Below are 18965 nucleotides of genomic sequence, written 5' to 3' on the forward strand. Positions count from 1 at the left end.
AATGACTCATGTAGAAATAAATTTTAAAAGGTTCAGATATTCAGTGTGTTATAATGAATATCACTTCACAGTGGTATTTTTTGTGAGGGATAGAACCACATGAAAACTATAGCTTAATATTTCATAAAACATAGCATTTCTTTGAACTACATGTTGACTGGGCAATTGCACAGTAAAGTGTACTGCAAAAATTTGTTGCAACAATAAAACAACAATAAAATAACAAATTCAATTAGATTTGTCTGTGATTTTATGTCTGAATTTTTAAAAATGTATGTTGCTAATCAACAGAATGAACATATATGGAATGCTAATTGTAGGATGATGATACATTCATGAGGTGCTTTGATTCCAAATGCCAAAACTGTTCATCTAAAAATATAAAGAGTTAATATCTGAAGCACAGTGTTTTACAGCATATTAACCAGGTATTGGTTAACTTAGTGATGATCTCATTCATATCTTTGTTCAGAAAGCTACAGAATAATGTAGCATAGGAATCACCACTCAGTGAAATTGCATGTACTTTGAAGATCAGCCATGAAATTTTAGAATTAGAGAATCAGCAGAATAAGTATAGTGTCAGGAAAATAGCAGAGACAAACAAAGGCTAACATGGCACATCAGAAAGCTCTTAGCATACCCCTAAGTGAAAGCAGTTTTTTTTTAAATGACAAGGATCAAATGAAAACTTAACAAAACAACTTGCAAGCTGCATATTTTATTAAGGAAGCTAGAGACAAAGAGTTCTGAATAACATTGGGACCAAACTGGTACAGTTGACGGTGTGCTCATGAACTTATTGAACTTAATCCCATGAGAGAATAAAATCAATATAATTTACATAACTATTACATAATCAATAATATTTCAGGAATATTGTGCAGCCACTAGCAAAATGGAAAGATGTAGGGAGATCGTAAATGAACTGACCCCAACTGCTTAAAGCTCATGACTGCCAAACATCTTGTAGTGAGCTAATACATACAGAAAAAGAAATGATTGCAGCAGATCATTCTGTCTGCACAATTAAGTTCTTTAACTTGAGCCAGTACTGCAGAGGAACACAAACCAAGAACAGACATTTACACAAATGTTCTTATCTACATTTCAGGAAAGGAAGCAATCTAAGTGAATATTCAGGGTATCAACATTCTATTCATTTCATGGAACAACCAAGCACAACATAAAATAAATCACTGCTTTAACTGATCTTTTAAATATCATTTAACCAAAATCTTGGGAAAGATCCAGGAACGACGAAAAGCAAACTCTAAGGTCTAATAGAGATAAGTTGCAGTTGCAAGGAAAATTAAACTTGCTACTCTCAGGACATACACAGAAAAATTGGACAAAGAAATGTAGTGAATCTCAAAATCTCCCCAAAGCAGTTTTTCTCTAGAGAAAGCAAGAAGACAAAGGGATCCCAAGGGGGCTTATGTGTAATATTTATACTGTTTTTAACTTAATGGGCTACCTGTTCTTTGTTGAAAAAATAGAGGGTTATTCAAACATACATTTGAATGGTTGTCATAATGAGACAGAATGACAGACAGAAAGAGAGAACATTTAAGATGGTGAAGGAAACGAAGTAGTAGAGTGGAAAGGAAAAAAGGGAAGAGATGATTTTAGAGAAAGCTCGACTCTGCAGTCTGAGGGATATAGAATGTGGACATTATTACAGGTTTATTTAGACCACCCCATCCTGGGAGGGACAGAAACAAGATTTTCTTTCTCCTTCTTTGCCTTTTATTCACAAGTTATTTTTAAAGCACAGCCAGATTTAGTAAATCATATATGGCTGCATTAACTCTCTGCTTTATGTCATCGTATGAAGGGAAATTTAAAAGCTATGAAGGATATTCATAACGAATATTCATCCCATCACTGATTGAGCTTATGGATGTCTGAACATGACTAAAATGAGCGAGAAAGGACTTTGAGGTGAATTAGCTTCCCGATGCTCTCTTTCACATCCTTATTTCTGAGGCTGTAGATGATCGGGTTGAGCATGGGAACCACCATGCTATAAAACACAGTGGCCACTTTGACCGTAAGCAATGAGCTTCTAGACTTGAGCACACAATAGAGTAAGAGGATGACCCCATGGCAGAAGCAGATGGCTGTCAGGTGGGAGGCACAAGTGGACAAAGCTTTCTTCAGGGCTCCCTTAGACGGAATCCTGATGACAGTGACAAATATGACAGTGTAGGAAATAATGATAATCAGAAGGCTGCAGGCCTCGTTGAAGGTACAGATGAGCAAGCACACCAGCTGACTGAGGGAAGAATCAGAGCAGGCTGCCGAGAGGATGGCAGAGTACTCACAGCAAAAGTGATTGATGATGCCAGAGCCACAGTAAGACAGCACCAGAAGGAAATATGTGAGTGTTGAGGAACAGATTCCACCCCACACATAACTCCCAGCGACCAAGATCGCACAGAGCTTATGAGACATTGCAACCGTGTAGAGCAGAGGTTTACAGACGGCCACAAATCTATCATAGGCCATCACTGCCAACATAAAAGTCTGTGTAACCACACAGGTACAGCCAAAGAAAAATTGTATTATGCATCCTATGAAGGACATGGATCTGTCTTCTGATATCAAGAGGTCTAGCAACTTTGGTGCAATGACAGTGGTGTAGCAAAAGTCAACAAAGGATAGATGGCTGAGAAAGAAGTACATGGGTGTGTGCAGTTTGGGATTGATCCTGATGAGCAAAATCAGACCTAGGTTTTCCAGCACACAAGCAGTATAGATGGTCAAGAACACCAGGAAGAGAGGCACCTGTAAGGTGGGCAATTCTGAGAATCCCAAAAAGACAAAGATGAATCCAGCGCTCTGATTTCTTTCATCCTGCATTTGGCTCCTGTCGAGGAAAAAGAAGTGTGTTTTCTTCTATTACAGGCCAGAGAAGAAAGAGTTTAGGTATGCCAGTAAACTCAACACTATATCAACTTATATTTGATTACAAGTGTGATTTTAGGAGGAAGAACACATTTGGTTCTGAATGCCACAGTTTAGTGCAAACAGGCCAATGTATACAGCAGATATTAAGAGTTTAAACTCAATCTAAATGGGTTGGTAATCTCTTCTTAGAGTTCTGTCCAGATGAGAAAGTACTAAATTATTTACATATTCTAGGACTGCAAGATGAGAGCAATAAATATTTTGCTCCAGGCAATAAAACATTGGATGAGTTATCTTGTACAGAGTTAGGTATTTTTTTCTCTTGTGGATAGCATCACGACCAGATAAAACACTGAATAAGAGCTTTAATTTAAGAAAGGAGCAAACAAAGTACTGCTCAGTACTCAAGAAAAAAAAACACACTAGGGGCAACATGAATGTTCACTTAATCTGGTATTTTTCTTACTTTTGTCTCAGACAATTCAATTCCTTTCATGGAGCCATTTAAATTCTAGCATGACCATATTTCTTTTCATAAACCATAAGTGCAAAATCTTACCTTGGTCTAAAAGAATGGGCTAGATTTCTTATAAAAATATTTCAGCTTTCCTCACCTGCCAGGGTTCAATAAAACCAATTAAACCCATAACCTAACAAAAAATCTATGCTTCAATGTTTGTTTTATTGAGATGTTTAAAGTGATTTTATCTCAGAAGGGATGGTAGTATAGTTGGATTTCAGTGTTTATATCTGCGCATCTATGTCTGCCTGCATATATCGCTATACTTATACCTTTAAAATGAAAACTCATTGTGTTCAACATTATGAGCATTAAGAGGAACAGTATATTTTTTAATTTGGGGAAGGGAAGGGATATTGCACAACACTTAAATGGGGATGCAGGCTGACCCATTGTGATGACGAGATGTACAGGATGCTATATTGAAAGCGAACTTTACGATGTCGGGGGGTAAGGGGTGGAAGGAGTTGGGGAGGGAAGTGATGGTAGGGGGGAAATAAAGGAAGAGGTATCAATACTCACTATGAAATGGACTCATTGCTCTACTCATGTAACTGTAACCCCTCTGCATAACATTTTTATAATAAAAAATTTAGGTAAAGGGGAGTGTAGTTGTGGAAGTGGGAGGGAAGGGATGATAGGGGAAAAATAAAGGAGGAGGCAACAGTGCTTGATAAAAAATATACACATTACCTTGCTCATGTAACTGTAACTCCTCTGTACAGTATTTTCACAAAAAAACATAAAAAGGAGAGCATAATATAGAAAATAGAAATTACACTTTCTTTCACATGCAGGTCAACACTACACATAGGAGAATAATAATAAAAGTAACCATTCATATTAGTTACATAGCTAGATGCTAGAAAACAAATGTGATATGTGTTGAGCTTTAAAGCTAACTAAAGAACAGTTATGCTTAGTGCATTTTCACACATGACGCTAGGACTATCCTGGTTTTTGTTTTGTTTTGTTTACATGGGGCTTGAACTCAGGGCCTGGGCACTATCCCTGAGATCTTTTTGCTCAAGGCTAGCACTTTACATCTTTGAGCCATGGCTCCACTTCTAGTTTTCCTGTGCCTAGTGGAAGGTAAGAGTTTCATAGACTTTCCTGCCTGAGCTGGCTTTGAACCACAATCCTGAGATCTCAGCATCCTGAGTAGCTAGAATTACAGGGGTGAGTCACCAGCTTCAGGCATAAGTCATCAGTGCTTGGCCAACTAGAACTAATTTTAACCTGCCCTCTTACAAGCAATACCATTCCAGTGATTTCTCATATCTAAGGGAATTTTACATGATCAAAATCTTTTTGATACCTTTCAGTTGCACATCCATCTTATACATCTTTCCTAAGCTGGAAGTTATCTGTGGGGTTTGAATGACATAGAGATATTGGATTGCCACATTTTCTACATGAATTGTCTACAATTGATGGAAAAGAAAAGATTTACTTTAAAAACAGAAACATATTTGTTTATTTTTTCTGTTAGTTTTTAATTGTATTTTCTTGTAAAGATTCTGTACAGAGGAGTTATAGTTACATCAGTGAGCTAATGAGTACATTTCTTATCGAGTATTATAGTGGCTCTGAAGAGCTCAGGGACAGTGCCCAGGACCATGATTGGCATTTTTGAGAAAATCCAATCTTATTTTTGTAAAATTTTAATATTTTGCATATTTCCCCATTGAATTTGTAGCACTTCACATCGATCTCTGCTATTTCCTTTCCTTTCTTTGACTCAGACTGGTCTAATGTCCTTCTGTCAGACAAGCATAATCTCATACTGAAGGTGAATTTGCTAACTAATCAATCTCTATGATCAGCCATTACATTGGTTTGTACTGAGTCTTGAAAATGTGAATGACTTAATATTTGCGTCAAGTACCATGAGCTGAAATTCTACCAGAATCAAATATCAAACTTCTGCTGAGATGTTCATGCTCTGTGACTCAATCCTTTATCTGTTTGTATGTGACCCAATATATAATAAAATATTCATTGTTCTTGATGTAACTACTATTACTGTTATGATATTGCTATGAATAAAGGGTATCCCAAATAAGATCCCAACCTTAGGAACCCTGGGACTACATTCTACATTGTAGTCGGTTCAACAAAACAGCATTTTATTTCTCTTTCTGAATTTTCATAGGATTCATAACATATGCAAAATACTACCAAAAACACCTCTTGTTAATTTAGAAATAATGAAACAAGAAACATTTTGGCAGACATATAGTAAAAAGCAATGTTTTCCTTGATTAATTCTTACCATTGCTTAGCTTAGGTACAAATTCCCAAACCATCAGCACCTGAACTTGACTGTCTCTTTTCTTGTTTCTTTTCTCCCCTAGCTTTTCCTGGATTCCTTTTCCTCTCAAGTTAAGGCTTTGAGGAAAACATTAAGGTAAAAATGAAGTCATTCAAGATGACTTCCCATTCACATTCCTACTCCACAACATATTCCTCTTTCTAAATAACAACTCTTTGGCTGGCCTCTCTCTGAAAACTTACTCAAGTTGTCCTTTCAATTTTCCTCTACGGTGACACTCAAATGGTGACAACTTGACAACATGCCTGTAGATTCAGGGAAATACACATTCAGCATCTTTGCCTGTTCCCACTATAATGACAATTTTCCCTCAAATTCTAAGCACAGGCACCTTTTCAAAAGAAACAAAATATCTTTAAGTAGTTGTTCAAAGGGATTTCAGTTCAACATGTCTGTTTATGAGTAAAATCCATCGTGATCATTGTCACCCTTTCAACATTCTCCTCCATCTCTCCTCATCCTATCAATAGATCTATTTTCACACATGTACATTGAATATTATGGCTGTATTCACCCACCCTTTCTGTAATGTCAAATTCCAGGCAAACTACTTGAAAACTCTGGCATTTAAAGCAGTTAAACTGCTCAGTTAAACTGCTCAGATTTGATTTTGCCTACACATCATTAAAATAAAAATAAAATTATATTAAGTCTATTATATTTCTTCACAGCCTTATACATATTTTAAACTATATATTCCCCTAAAAGTATCCAATCTTATAATTCTTCTGAAAAATTAAGGAACCATTTCAAATAAAACTAACTAGCTGAAACATGTTTTATTGATGGGGGGAGGGAATACATAAATGGAAGGAGGGAGAGTGAGCAACTACAGCTGTTATATTCAATGTACAGTATGTGAAAATATTTAGGCTATGGCTGAGACAGGAAAGATGAGAGAGAATAGAAGGGGCCATATCAATAAAATGCATGATAGTCATAATCTGACTTGTGGAATTGAAACACCTTTAGACAACTAGTTAAACAATAAATAAAACCTAAAAAGTACAGTCCTCTAAAGGATTGATAAAAATTGAGAATGGTTAATGAGCATTAATTTAGTATTCACTGAGAATATTAAGCCTCATTACAGTATACAAACAGATTCAAAGATTAATACAAGGCAAACTTCTTAACAATGTAAGGAAGAGGTTTTAGTACCTTGTGTTTTTATTCTTAGCTGAAAGACACTGCTACCACAGCTAGTAGATTCACAGAGGTGTTGTTCGCAAAAAATATTAGATATTTGAATCAGAGTCTTCTGCATCAGAATTATAACAGGAATGACAGATTAATTATTCACCAGCAACAAGACAGGTTTAATTTTCAGTGGTTGTGGAACAATTAATTATTATGTTATTTCTCAAAACTTGTAGCTATAAAAGCTTGTAATTAAGCATTGAGAATTTCATTTAACGTAGGCCATGAAGGACAATTCTATATTTTTATAATTAAAAGCAGTCATGTTCAGTATAAACACTTTCTTAATCTGAGTCAAACTGAGAGACAAAATTTAGGAATCGTATATTAAATTGTCATTGCATGACTTCAGGGAATAAAAATCCCAGAGAGCTTTCACAAGGTGTTTACCATGAGCTACAAACAAGAAAATTTGAAAATCTCTCCTTCCTAATTAAGATTATAATTAGTTAATAACATGGTCAGGAGGGAAATTTGAACATGTTTATCCTATATTTGAAAAGTATGATCTGTTTCTCACTAGTACATTGCTGAAATATGAGAAGTTCAAAATGAATAATAGATGGTATCCTGGCTTTTTGTTTAGGATATTTATTCTGCTTTTGTTTGTAGATAGGGAAGTACCAAATATCTATTGTCTTGACTTATATTTAAGATTGATTCATATATATTCCTCATATATTACAACTCATATCTTTAATAGGAAATTGAGAAATGCATTAAGCAAAGAATAATTTTGTGTTGTAACTGGAACTCTAAAAGAGACATGGTCTAAAAATGTATACCAATGCTGGCTGAAGAGCTCAGGGACAGCGCCCAGGCCCAGAGATCAGGCCCCACAACTGACAAATACAAATAAACAAACAAAAAACCCTAAAGTATCATTCACTAAAGTCCCAAATGTGATCTATCTATTTATCTATCTATTTTATCTATCTTCATCTATCTATCTATCTATATATATATACACACATATATAAATATATATACAAACATACATACATATATATATATAAAACATGCATACTTCAGACTTCTATGAACAATTATTTGAATTATATCAATTGGGGATGCCGTTTGGAGTGGAGAAACCTCCTGACTGTCTCCTTTACATCCTTGTTCCTCAGGCTGTAGATGAGGGGGTTCAGCATGGGGACAAGAACTGTGTATAGGGCGGTGGCCACTTTCACCAGGAGCATTGACCTCGTGGAACTAGGCACACAGTAGAGCAAGAGAATGACCCCATGGAAGATGCTGATGGCAGTCAGGTGGGAAGCACAGGTGGAGAAGGCTTTTCTCAGCCCCCCCTTGGAGGGCATCCTCATGATGGTGACAACTATGACCACATAGGAGGCCAGGGTGATCAGGAGGCTGCAGGACTCACTAAATATGGAGATAAATAAGCATACAATCTGGCTGAAGGAAGGATCAGAACACGATGCAGAGAGGACTGCAGAGTACTCACAGCCAAAGTGATTGATGATGCCAGGTCCACAGTAAGACAGTTGCCAAAGAGAGTAGGTGAGGATGACCGAGCAGAGGCCACCGTACAGATAAGTCCCAGCTATGAGGAGAGCACAGAGCTGGCGGGACATGGCCACTGTGTAGAGCAGAGGGTTACAGACGGCCACGAACCTGTCATAGGCCATCACCGCCAGCATAAACATTTCTGTAAACACGAATGTACATCCAAACAAATACTGTATCATACATCCTTCTAAGGTGATAATCCTGTTTTCTACAACTAAGATCTCCAAGAGTTTGGGTGTAAACACACTGGAATAACACATATCCAAAAAGGCAAGGTGGGTGAGGAAAAAGTACATGGGCGTATGAAGCTTGGGGTTGATTCTGATGACCACAATGATCCCCAGATTTCCCACCACTGTGACCATGTAGATGGTTAAAAATATAAGGAATAGGGGTGCCCATAGGTGTGGGTATTCAGAGAAGCCAATCAAGGTGAATGTGGTCACGAAACTCTGGTTTACCAGATCAAGGACCATGATCCTCCATTCAACAAAATCATAAGCAGAAAAAAAGAAAACTGAGCAGGGGGGTCTGCAAGGGGGCAAAGCAATAACTCAAAAGAATCTCAATAGATACAAATGAAGACAAATCAGGACCAACTGGAGTGTGTGATTCTTGTGCCTCACTTCATTCTTAGTGGATCACTTCATAGCTTCTGTTTGTGGGCAATTAGCTTCATTGTTCATCGCTGTCATTCCTGTATCTGAAATAAAGTCATAGTAGTATCAATAACATTTTAAGCAAACTATTTGGAAGGAACCTAATACCTGAAATATTCAAATTAGTGAGCCTGAATAAACAATTCTAGAAATAGATATAAAAACTTAATAAACATATTAAATCATCTGAGAAAGAGCACAAACTTAACCCTTGTCTATAATCACCTGCCATTTCCACCCTTATATCAGCTGTAGCATCACATTCTACTTTAGTGTGGAAACAGGAGCCCTAAATGAACATTAGTCTGCTAGCAACGTATGTTGAAAAATTCTTACATTTCTTTATCTTTACTTTATATCATCCTTAAGTATTGTTCAAAAGGGTTTAAATTCAGCATGCTAATGCATACAAAGCATCTTAATCAATTTCACCCCTTCTGTTGTCAATAAAGATTCTACAATTTCTCTAATTCCCTAAATGCTTAAAGCAGAATTTGCATAAATGATAACTAACTAACCTTTGTGAAAATCTTTAAAGAATGGTCAAAAAAGACATAATAGAGATTTAAATGAAAGAATCCCTGACATTTTTCACTTTCTTTTTTTTTTTTTTCTTTTTCACTTTCTTTGAGTTTAGTAATTGCTACTAAATTTCTACTGGGCATTTTTTGAATGAATATTCTTCTTCTCACATCTAGAAAACCCTTTTTCAAATCTTCTCATTGAAAGAATTCAAGGCTTCCTTATGGTTCTTGACTGGATAGATACAATTCTCATTCTGAGTGTAAAAGACAAATAAGGATGTTGATTTTATTGTTCCAAAGAAGAGAGAATTTTTTTCTAAATATCTTTACACTTTTGCCTAAGGATTTTTTTCTATCATTTTTCCTATTATTTTGCACAATCTTCTCTAATTTTTTCTATACTTTTTTCTCTGTCTCATTGTCTAAGTAATAGTCTTGATATAACATTAGCTATCTTGAGAAAATAGAAATACTAAATCATGCCGTCTATTACAGAACAATCTATCAAGTCAAGTAAGGATGTTACTTGCCTTGTATCAACTAATTTAGGACCTGTAGTTAATCTGTGGGCTGAGTTTGCTGCATTTTTTCCTGCACCAAAATTTGTGGCTGGATTAATGACCAACCAAAAACTTCATATTTATTAATTTGGAATTTGGGGTCAAAACGAGATATTGCACATTTATTATTACATTTTATGCCGAACTTCATTCTTCTGTAACTCACCACTGCAATTGTGCATCCTCTCATCCAGATTAATTGGATGGCATAATGCTTGGATTGAGTTAATTAATTGGATTAATTAAGTAAGCATATTAATCAGTTGGATGAGACCCTGGCTCAGTAGCTTGCCTTTCAACTCAGCACTCTGTCTAGAACCCATCCCTAAAATTCCAGTTTCTCCCTAAAATTTCTGATTACAACTGGGGCAATTTGTTAAACATTTCTTAAATTTTCTTTCTTTTCAACTCTAAAAGAATAATTGCTGCATATGACAAAATAGAATAGGAGCTGGTTGAGACAGTAGCACCTGAAATCCAGGCACTAAGTAGGCTGAGGCAGAGAGGTTATGATTTCAAGACCACCACGAGCTACATTCCCAGATCCTGTCTCAAAAATCACTATGCACACTCTTCACAACACTATATACATTGTGATAAGACGGTGCTGCTAATTTTGTGAAAGTTATCCAGTATGAATTCTCAAACTTCCATTAATTTCTGCCTTTAATAATGCTATTGGCTATTAATTCTCCTTTTCCTATTGATATTCTATTCTTGTCCTTGGCCATTATTAAAGGAGCAAGAACTAATAAAAAAAAAACAGAAAAGTATGAAAATTTTCCTCACACTGCTCCTTGCTAGTGTGTAAATCTATGGACCAGAAATTATTGAGACTTGAAGGCAATACTTTAAGTGGTTTTCATAGCATTTCATTAAGAGATTAAATTGAAACTATTCTACGTGAATTTCTATTAAATCTCCCAGGAAGTGCATAAAAATGTCATTTGGAATTTGTGGTCAAAATTAGATATCGTACATTCATTATTACATTTTATGCCTAACTTCATTCTTCTGTAACTCGCCACTGCAAATGTGCATCCTCTCGTCCAGATTAATTGGATGGCACACTGCTTGGATTAATTGAGTTAATTAATTGGTTTAATGAAATAATCACATTAATCAGCTGGATGGGACCCTGGCTTAGTTATATTAGTGTGGGAGGTTCTGGAGAGAAGGGATATTACCCAGGGAAAGGGTAATAATGATCGACAAGTAATGTACTCAGTTCCTTACTCATGTACAGCATCTTTACAATAAAATAAAATAAATGAAAAAGAAAAAAGAAAGCATTTTTCATGTCTTCCTGTTCAATAAATGACCACATTCTTCTGTAGTGTTTAATCATGTATCCTATTTCAGTGACAAGTTTTCCACATCACTCTTCCAAGTAAGCATTCTGGCATTCAAATCTCATTTTTTCTCTTGATCTATCTTTCATTGCACCTATCACTATATATTTTAGATGCATAGGGTATGATATTATTTTGTATGCATAGTCTTGCTGTGTGGCAGTCTATGGATCTGATTATGTTGCATATCATGTAAACAAAGTTTACATGTAACATTTCATTTGAAAGTATTCATATGTGGAATATAACAATTAAGGACGTGTTTTCAAACTCAGTAAAATGAACCTTGGAAAAACTTAAGTGTCCAATTTAGCACTTTAATATGTAGCATTATTTTAAATGAGTAGCATTATTTTAAATTAGTATAAATAATTACCCTTCAGCTAACATTAGCTTATGTTTATCTCCTACCTTAGGATTTCAATAACTCTCATACATGACTGAAAATATTCCCCTCATCAAAGGAACTTACCAAAAACAGATTTTCCTGAAGTACATCTCAGTGGATATTCCCCTGCCTTTATTAAAAAAACTACATTCATGGCCTGGCTCAGGGCTCAAGTTATAAATATATATTCTAGCCAGCTGCAGGACCTGATTTAAAAAGAAATAACAGTAGTTCCTCCCCATAAAAAAGTAAAATCTGCATGTACAATCTCCCCCCAAATTAAAATAGTCAGAAATTTTATTAAATAAAGGCAGTGAATGATTCTTGTGAAGTATAATTCAAGAGGAAGGGAGAGATGGCATCTCTGTGAGTTTCAAAACCTTTTGAGATGTCTTGAATTAAAGACTTTGAACCTATGTTCCATGATTCCATTGTTTGTTTCATCTCCAGATGCTTGACTTATGGGACATGCACCCTGGAGATGCCTGATAATTTGGTGTTATGAATTACAAACAAAGAAAATAGAGAAAACCTCCTTGTACATCGCTGAAAACATCATTTCTTTTAGATATTATTGTCGTCTATGTATTTTAAGAACACCACTTACTTTGCTATAGAGATTGTACTAATGAAAACCACATAAACAACCATAATAAAAATATGGATAATGGTCCATGTTCTAATATCACAACATGATTACACTTTTGCTTCATATGTTGCAAATGTTATTAGACACGTGCATACTTTGTGCAGAGTTATAGTGCTTTTTCTCAACCATTGGGGTTAGAATTTTCAGATGATGAGTGTGCATTGGCTATATTATTTTGCCATAGAGATATGCTATTCAAGACAGGCACACAAATCATAGCACTGATATTTTAAATCCATTTCTTCTGATTCATGCACTGTGGGTTCCAAGTCAGGGGATAAATATGTTGGCAGAAAAATTACAACATATAGAAAAATCAACACAATGTTTGTATTGCATTGTATGACTATAACCATAAGTGATTATAAATATATGTGCATGTAGTATATATATAGAGATAGATAGATAGATAGATAGATATTATCTCTATATTTCTATATATGTATATTTATATGCACGTATACATATATAATATCTATTATGTTATATAATTTTACAGTATATATAGCACTGTGTATTACTAGATATATTCCATATTAATAGTACCTATAAAGATTATATTATATATAATATACAATAACATATATAATAAATATATACATAATTTATAATGTTAAATATATAGTTATATAATTAGATATTATCTATGTCAACACATTCAGTGCTGTATTTTAATTAAAGTCATTGTGAAGATTAAAATGCCAAATATATTTTTTAATTGAATCAAATGATAAGTTTCAAACAGTAACTGAATGCAAGTGGCTTGGACTCCCAATCACAGATACTCAGGGGACTGAACTCTATGGATGGAGATTCAAAGATAAATCCAAGGTATTCTTATCTCCAATTAGCCCGAAAAAGCTTGAAGTGGAGCTGTGGCTCTAGTAGAGTCTCAGATCAAAGTGAGCCATCAAACCTAAAGCATTCTTCTCCATTTTCTTTCTAATATATATATATATATATATACATATATATGTTTATAAAAGAAAATATATGATATATATACACATATATATCGTGTGACATGTGAATCACTAATTAAAGGATGCAAGCAACTAAAAACTATGTAAACACAAGACTAAATATGCACAATGAGTCCTATTTTAAAATTATCATTAATCTGTGTTTTATATTGTCTGTAGAAATCCAATGGTCCATAGTTTTCCCAAAACAGCATGAACTCCAGGTCAAGAAATTCATTTGTATGATGTTGACAGCTTTTCTATTTGCAAAATATGGTTCCATTATAACAAGAAAATTTAGTTCAGCCAGGTGCCAGTAGCTCACGCCTGGAATCAGATACTCAGGATGAGAACCTAGAATCTCAGCTACAAGCCAAGCCCCTGACAGTCTTTTCTCCAATAAACCACCAAAAGTTCAGGAGTGGAACTCGTTCCAGTAATAGAGCACTAGCCTTGAAAACAAAAACTCAGAGACATTACTCAGACACTGAATTCTAGCCCTACCTTCCCCCATGCACCACCACCACCACCACCAAAAATAAATAAACCAACGAAGAAAGGAAGAAGGAAGGAAGGAAAGAAGGAAGTTGATTTCAGTAATTCACTATTACAATTCTAGCTACTGGAAAGATTGAGAATGCAGACTTGAATTTTGGTGTTAGTTTTTGCAGAAAAGTCCATTAAATCTGTTCTGAACTTCTAGCTGTGCACAATGGCAGAGCCTCTTATCACAAGCTAAGTATGAGGCTTGAGTTCTAACGATTGCAGTTCCAACCAAGCTGGACAGAAAATGTCCACAAGACTTGTTTCTGTGGAAGGGAACCTGGTCTAAATCGGAAGAGCTCATATTCCAACAAGAGCCAAAGCCTGAAAATAATTGTTGTTTGGGCCTGTGCCTGGCAGGAAGCGATATCCATCTCCTAAATAATAAGTCAGAAGGAGGAAGAAGCTGAACGCTGGTGGCTCATGCCTGTAATCTTAGCTACTCAGGAGGCTGAGATCTGATTACGGTTCAAAGTCAGACTGGGCAGGAAAGTCCATGAGACTCTTATCTCCAATTAACCACCAGAAAACCGGAAGTGGCGCTGTGACTCAAGTAATAGAGCACTTGCTTTGAGCTAAGAGCTCAGGGTCGGTGCCCAGGCCCAGAGTTCAAGCCCCACAACCGACAAAAAAATATTAAAAGGATGAAGAAAGAAAAATAAGAGGGAAGAGTATAAAGAGTAGGAGGAGAGGGAAGAGAGGAAGGAGGAGGAGAGAAGAAGGAAGATGGAGGAGGAGGAGGTGAAGGCTAAGATCTGAAGATCACATTTCAAGGCAGAAAAGACCTTGAGATTCATCTCCAATAAACTACTTAGAAAAAGAGGAAAGTAGTGCTGTAGCTCAAGTGGTGGAGTGCTAGCCTTAAACTTAAACAGGTTCAAGGATGGTGCCCAAGTCCTGAGTTCAAGCCCCAGGACTAAAAACAAAACAAAACAAACAAAAAAAAAAAACCTGATGGGTAAAGAACAGATAGATGGGTGGATAGAAAGATGCACAGATAGATACATTGATAGGTAAATAGATAGATAAATAGCTAGCTAGCTAGCTAGCTAGCTAGCTAGATAGATAGATAGATAGATAGATTCAAGACAAAGAGATGCTCTATTATCAACTCAACCTTGAATCCTTTGGGAAAAAATTAATTTTAAATGGAGAGTAAAAAAAAAACAGAGTAAAATATAAAAAACATTCTTGAATTTAATAGAGAGTATTCTCTTTTGGACTTCAAATACAGAAAATAGAGATAAACATAATCATAGGTAGGTAGATAGCTAGCTAGATACATCCATATAAACATACATGCATACATACATGAATATATTGATACATAGGCTTTTGGCTGGTACTGTTTGAATGCAGTCTTATGCTTTCTGTTTTGTTCATTTAGTTTGCTTGTTCAGTTCACAAAGTATCATTACAGCCATACCTCAATCCTAAATTTTGCTGCTTAGTTGAGAGGTGGAGATTTGTGAATTTTTCTACCTAGGCTTGCACTACAATCGTTGAGGTCTTAGCCTTCTGAATACACAAGACTATAGACACAAGCCATCAAACCCTAACTTCTCACAATAATTAAAGTTTCAATGATAATTGTGAATTAACTCTTAAGTTTTTTTAATGGGTTCATTTTCTTTATAAATAAAATTAAAAACCATATAATTTTAAGTTGTAAAAAGAAGTATATACATTTTACATTTTCAAAAAGGGAATGTATAATGTCAACTTGATTATTTAAATAATTAAGAAAAAATGAAAATAAGTTAATATATTTCAAAACAACTTATTCCATTCTATTTTGGAGATATAAATTATATGAAACAGTGACAGGTTTATGAAAGGAGAAAGAACAACAAAATGGCCTCTTTTTTAACTAAGAAGATGACAGTGGTTTGTACTGGAAAAAAAAAAACAGACTGAGACAAGGAAAATTGATTGTAAATATGCAATAAAATTTAATAATTTTGGGTGTGTTGCTCAAAACAGAAATATTGTTAGAAGGAAATGAAACTTGAAAAGTTATCAACATTGTTTCTACAGATTTTATTGACCTGAATACATCATCATGATATGCAAAATGAAATTAACAAAGAATAACAAATATTTTCAATATTAATATAGAGTAGCTAACATTTTTGTCAATAATTTTATAAGAAAAACCCAAGGTATTATACTTAAATATACTGCTTTAAAGTGTTTGTACAACAACATCCATAGACATGAGGCCTTGATGAATTCAGATAGTCTGTATGATTGCAATATATTTAAGGAAAGAATTTTAAGAGAATTAGCAGTGTGAAATATGAACTTCTTTCTTACTTCCATAAGGCCTAGTTGGGGCTGGGAAGGTGGCTCAGTGGTAGAGTGCTTGCCATGCATGCATGAGGCCCTGGGTTCAATTCCTCAGCACCACATAAGCAGAAAAGGCCAGAAGTGGTATTGTGGCTCATGTGGTAAAGCACTAGCCTTGAGCTGAAGAACTGAGGGACAGTGCCCAGGTCCAGAGTTCAGGCCCCAGGACTGACCAAAAAACAAACAAAGATAAGGCCTAGTCACAAGATAATGAAATAATCTTTTCTAAATCTTGGTAGACAAAGTGAATGAGAACATATTGCAGATGCAATAAACTAAAACAAAAGAGAAGTCATTGCAAAGTTTAAAGCAAAACCAAATAAAAACACCATCATTCCAATTCTTTAAATGCAAAAAAAAACATTAGGCTTAAAACATAATCACATATTTCCTTAAAATTATAGTGTCATCCATCCTATATTAAAAAGGTATCAAAATTGATACTGTTAATACATAGGTGTGCCTCTGCATATATGCGTGTTGATAATTTGAACTACGTTAAGAGTTTGGAGTGGATGAGCCTCCTGATCGTCTCCTTCACATCTTTGTTCCTCAGGCTGTAGATGAGGGGGTTCAGCATGGGGATCATGACTGTAAACAGTACAGTAGACACTTTGACCAGGAGCCATGAGCTTTTAGAATTGGGCACACAGTAGAGAAGGAGGACCACACCGTGGAAGATGCTGATGGCAGTCAGGTGGGAGGCACAAGTGGAGAAGGCTTTTCTCAGCCCCCCCTTGGAGGGCATCCTCATGATGGTGACAACTATGACCACATAGGAGGCCAGGGTGATCAGGAGGCTGCAGGACTCATTGAATAGGGAAATGACCAAACATGCCATCTGGCTGAAAGTCGTGTCAGAGCAAGCTGCAGAAAGGACTGCAGAGTACTCACAGCCAAAGTGGTTGATGATGCCGGGTGCACAGTAGGACAGCTGCCCCAGGGAATACGTGAGTATGACTGAGCAGAGGCAGCCCCACAGATAAGTCCCAGCTATGAGGAGAGAACAGAGCTTGCGGGACATGGCCACTGTGTAGAGCAGAGGATTGCAGACGGCCACCAGCCTGTCATAGGCCATCACTGCCAGCATAAACATTTCTATAACCACACAGGCACAAATAAAGAAAAATTGCGTCATGCATTCTTGGAAAGAAATAGTTCTGTCTTCCACAACCAAGATCTCTAGGAGTTTGGGTGTAAACACACTGGAATAACAGAGATCCAAAAGCGCAAGGTGGGTGAGGAAAAAGTACATGGGCGTATGGAGTTTGGGATTGATCCTGATGACTGCAATGATCCCCAAGTTTCCAAGGAGAGTGATTGTGTAGACGCTCAGGAATGCAAGGAAGAGGGGCGCCTGCAGCTGCGGGTAGTCTGAGAAGCCTATGAGGATGAATGCGGTCAGAGAGCTCTGGTTTACCATGTTCCTTCTCATAACAAGAGAAGCAAGCAGAAAGGCTGTATATCTGAGCGGGAGAGTAGGAGACGCATAGTCAAGTCTCAGTAGCAACAATGAAGATAAAGAGGGTCTCCATGGCTTCATGAATCTTCTGCTTTGCTGTTGATTCTTGCTTTACCCATTCAATGATTATAGATTATGGGCCATCAGTTTGTACTTCAGGAGTGCAGGTATAGTATCTTGAAATAAAATAGAGTATCAGAAAGTAAATCATCATTTTATATAAATTATATTTAACAATATCAGGTCCTTAAAACATTTCCTGGTGAAAAGGCCATGTGGTAACAATGGAGAAATAGAGCCAAATCCAAGAAAGCACTGTAAAGATCGGAGTCTCGACTATAGAGTGCCAATGTTATGTAAGGATGCCAAGGGGATCCTTGGGAAGAGTACCGATTTTGATATGTAATACAAAATTTATAAATGTTTTTGGACAGAAATCTGTCTTGTCCAACATCCATCATCTTTGCAATGAGCTTTTACCTGTTCTATGAATTTTCGAATATCAAGAACACATAAGCATTCATTATCAGGATCTTAAATTTTCTCATAAACATTTCTTCTGAGAGAGGGATGTTGCACACACATGGTTGTGTGTAAAGTTGAAAAAAAATGCCAAACAAGTAGAATACAGTGGAAGTGTTTGGGAAATATTATTAAAAACTTCCTGCTAGTTATACAATCTGTCTGTAGGATACATCATATTACACACAAAGGAGTAACTAGTGAATTACTAAAAATTTAGAACCATAATAATACAGTGCTTAAAACTTTATCAGCATTGTTGCCTTCTCCTTTGTTTTCCCTTCCTATCTCTGCACCCCCTTCCACCCCTCCCCACCAAAGTTGTAAAGTTCGTTTTTCGACATAATGATTTGTACATCTCATTGTTGCAATGGGTTCACCTGTATCCCTATTTAAATGGCCCATGTAATTGTAACCCCTCTGTACGGTATTTTCACAATAATATAAAAAATTAAAATTAAAATATAAAATCCTTTATCAGCTCCCTCAAGACATTC

At 35.9% G+C, this 18965-nt stretch overlaps 3 protein-coding genes across 3 annotated transcripts; all 3 read right to left on the reverse strand.

Moving 5' to 3' along the window:
* Positions 1–1917: 1917 nt before the first annotated feature.
* LOC138834185 (olfactory receptor 1165-like) lies at positions 1918–2871 on the reverse strand. The gene has a single exon (XM_070032939.1). It carries the CDS (start codon positions 2863–2865, stop codon positions 1918–1920), a length of 948 nt encoding a protein of 315 aa, XP_069889040.1. The 5' UTR covers positions 2866–2871.
* A 5152-nt stretch (positions 2872–8023) lies between these two features.
* On the reverse strand, positions 8024–8974 carry LOC138833666 (olfactory receptor 1165-like). The gene has a single exon (XM_070031950.1). The coding sequence runs from the start codon at positions 8972–8974 to the stop codon at positions 8024–8026; it is 951 nt and encodes a 316-aa protein (XP_069888051.1).
* An 8003-nt stretch (positions 8975–16977) lies between these two features.
* LOC138833667 (olfactory receptor 1165-like) lies at positions 16978–17919 on the reverse strand. Its single transcript, XM_070031951.1, has one exon. It carries the CDS (start codon positions 17917–17919, stop codon positions 16978–16980), a length of 942 nt encoding a protein of 313 aa, XP_069888052.1.
* Positions 17920–18965: the final 1046 nt, after the last annotated feature.

Source organism: Dipodomys merriami, unplaced genomic scaffold (assembly GCF_024711535.1).
Source record: "Dipodomys merriami isolate MVZ:Mamm:240054 unplaced genomic scaffold, mDipMer1.0.p SCAF_21, whole genome shotgun sequence".
Lineage (NCBI taxonomy): Eukaryota > Metazoa > Chordata > Mammalia > Rodentia > Heteromyidae > Dipodomys > Dipodomys merriami.

Bases quoted from the DNA above. Each gene is read 5' to 3' on its own strand.
- LOC138834185 (XM_070032939.1), bottom strand. From the start codon at position 2,865: ATGCAGGATGAAAGAAATCAGAGCGCTGGATTCATCTTTGTCTTTTTG.
- LOC138833667 (XM_070031951.1), bottom strand. From the start codon at position 17,919: ATGAGAAGGAACATGGTAAACCAGAGCTCTCTGACCGCATTCATCCTC.
- LOC138833666 (XM_070031950.1), bottom strand. From the start codon at position 8,974: ATGGTCCTTGATCTGGTAAACCAGAGTTTCGTGACCACATTCACCTTG.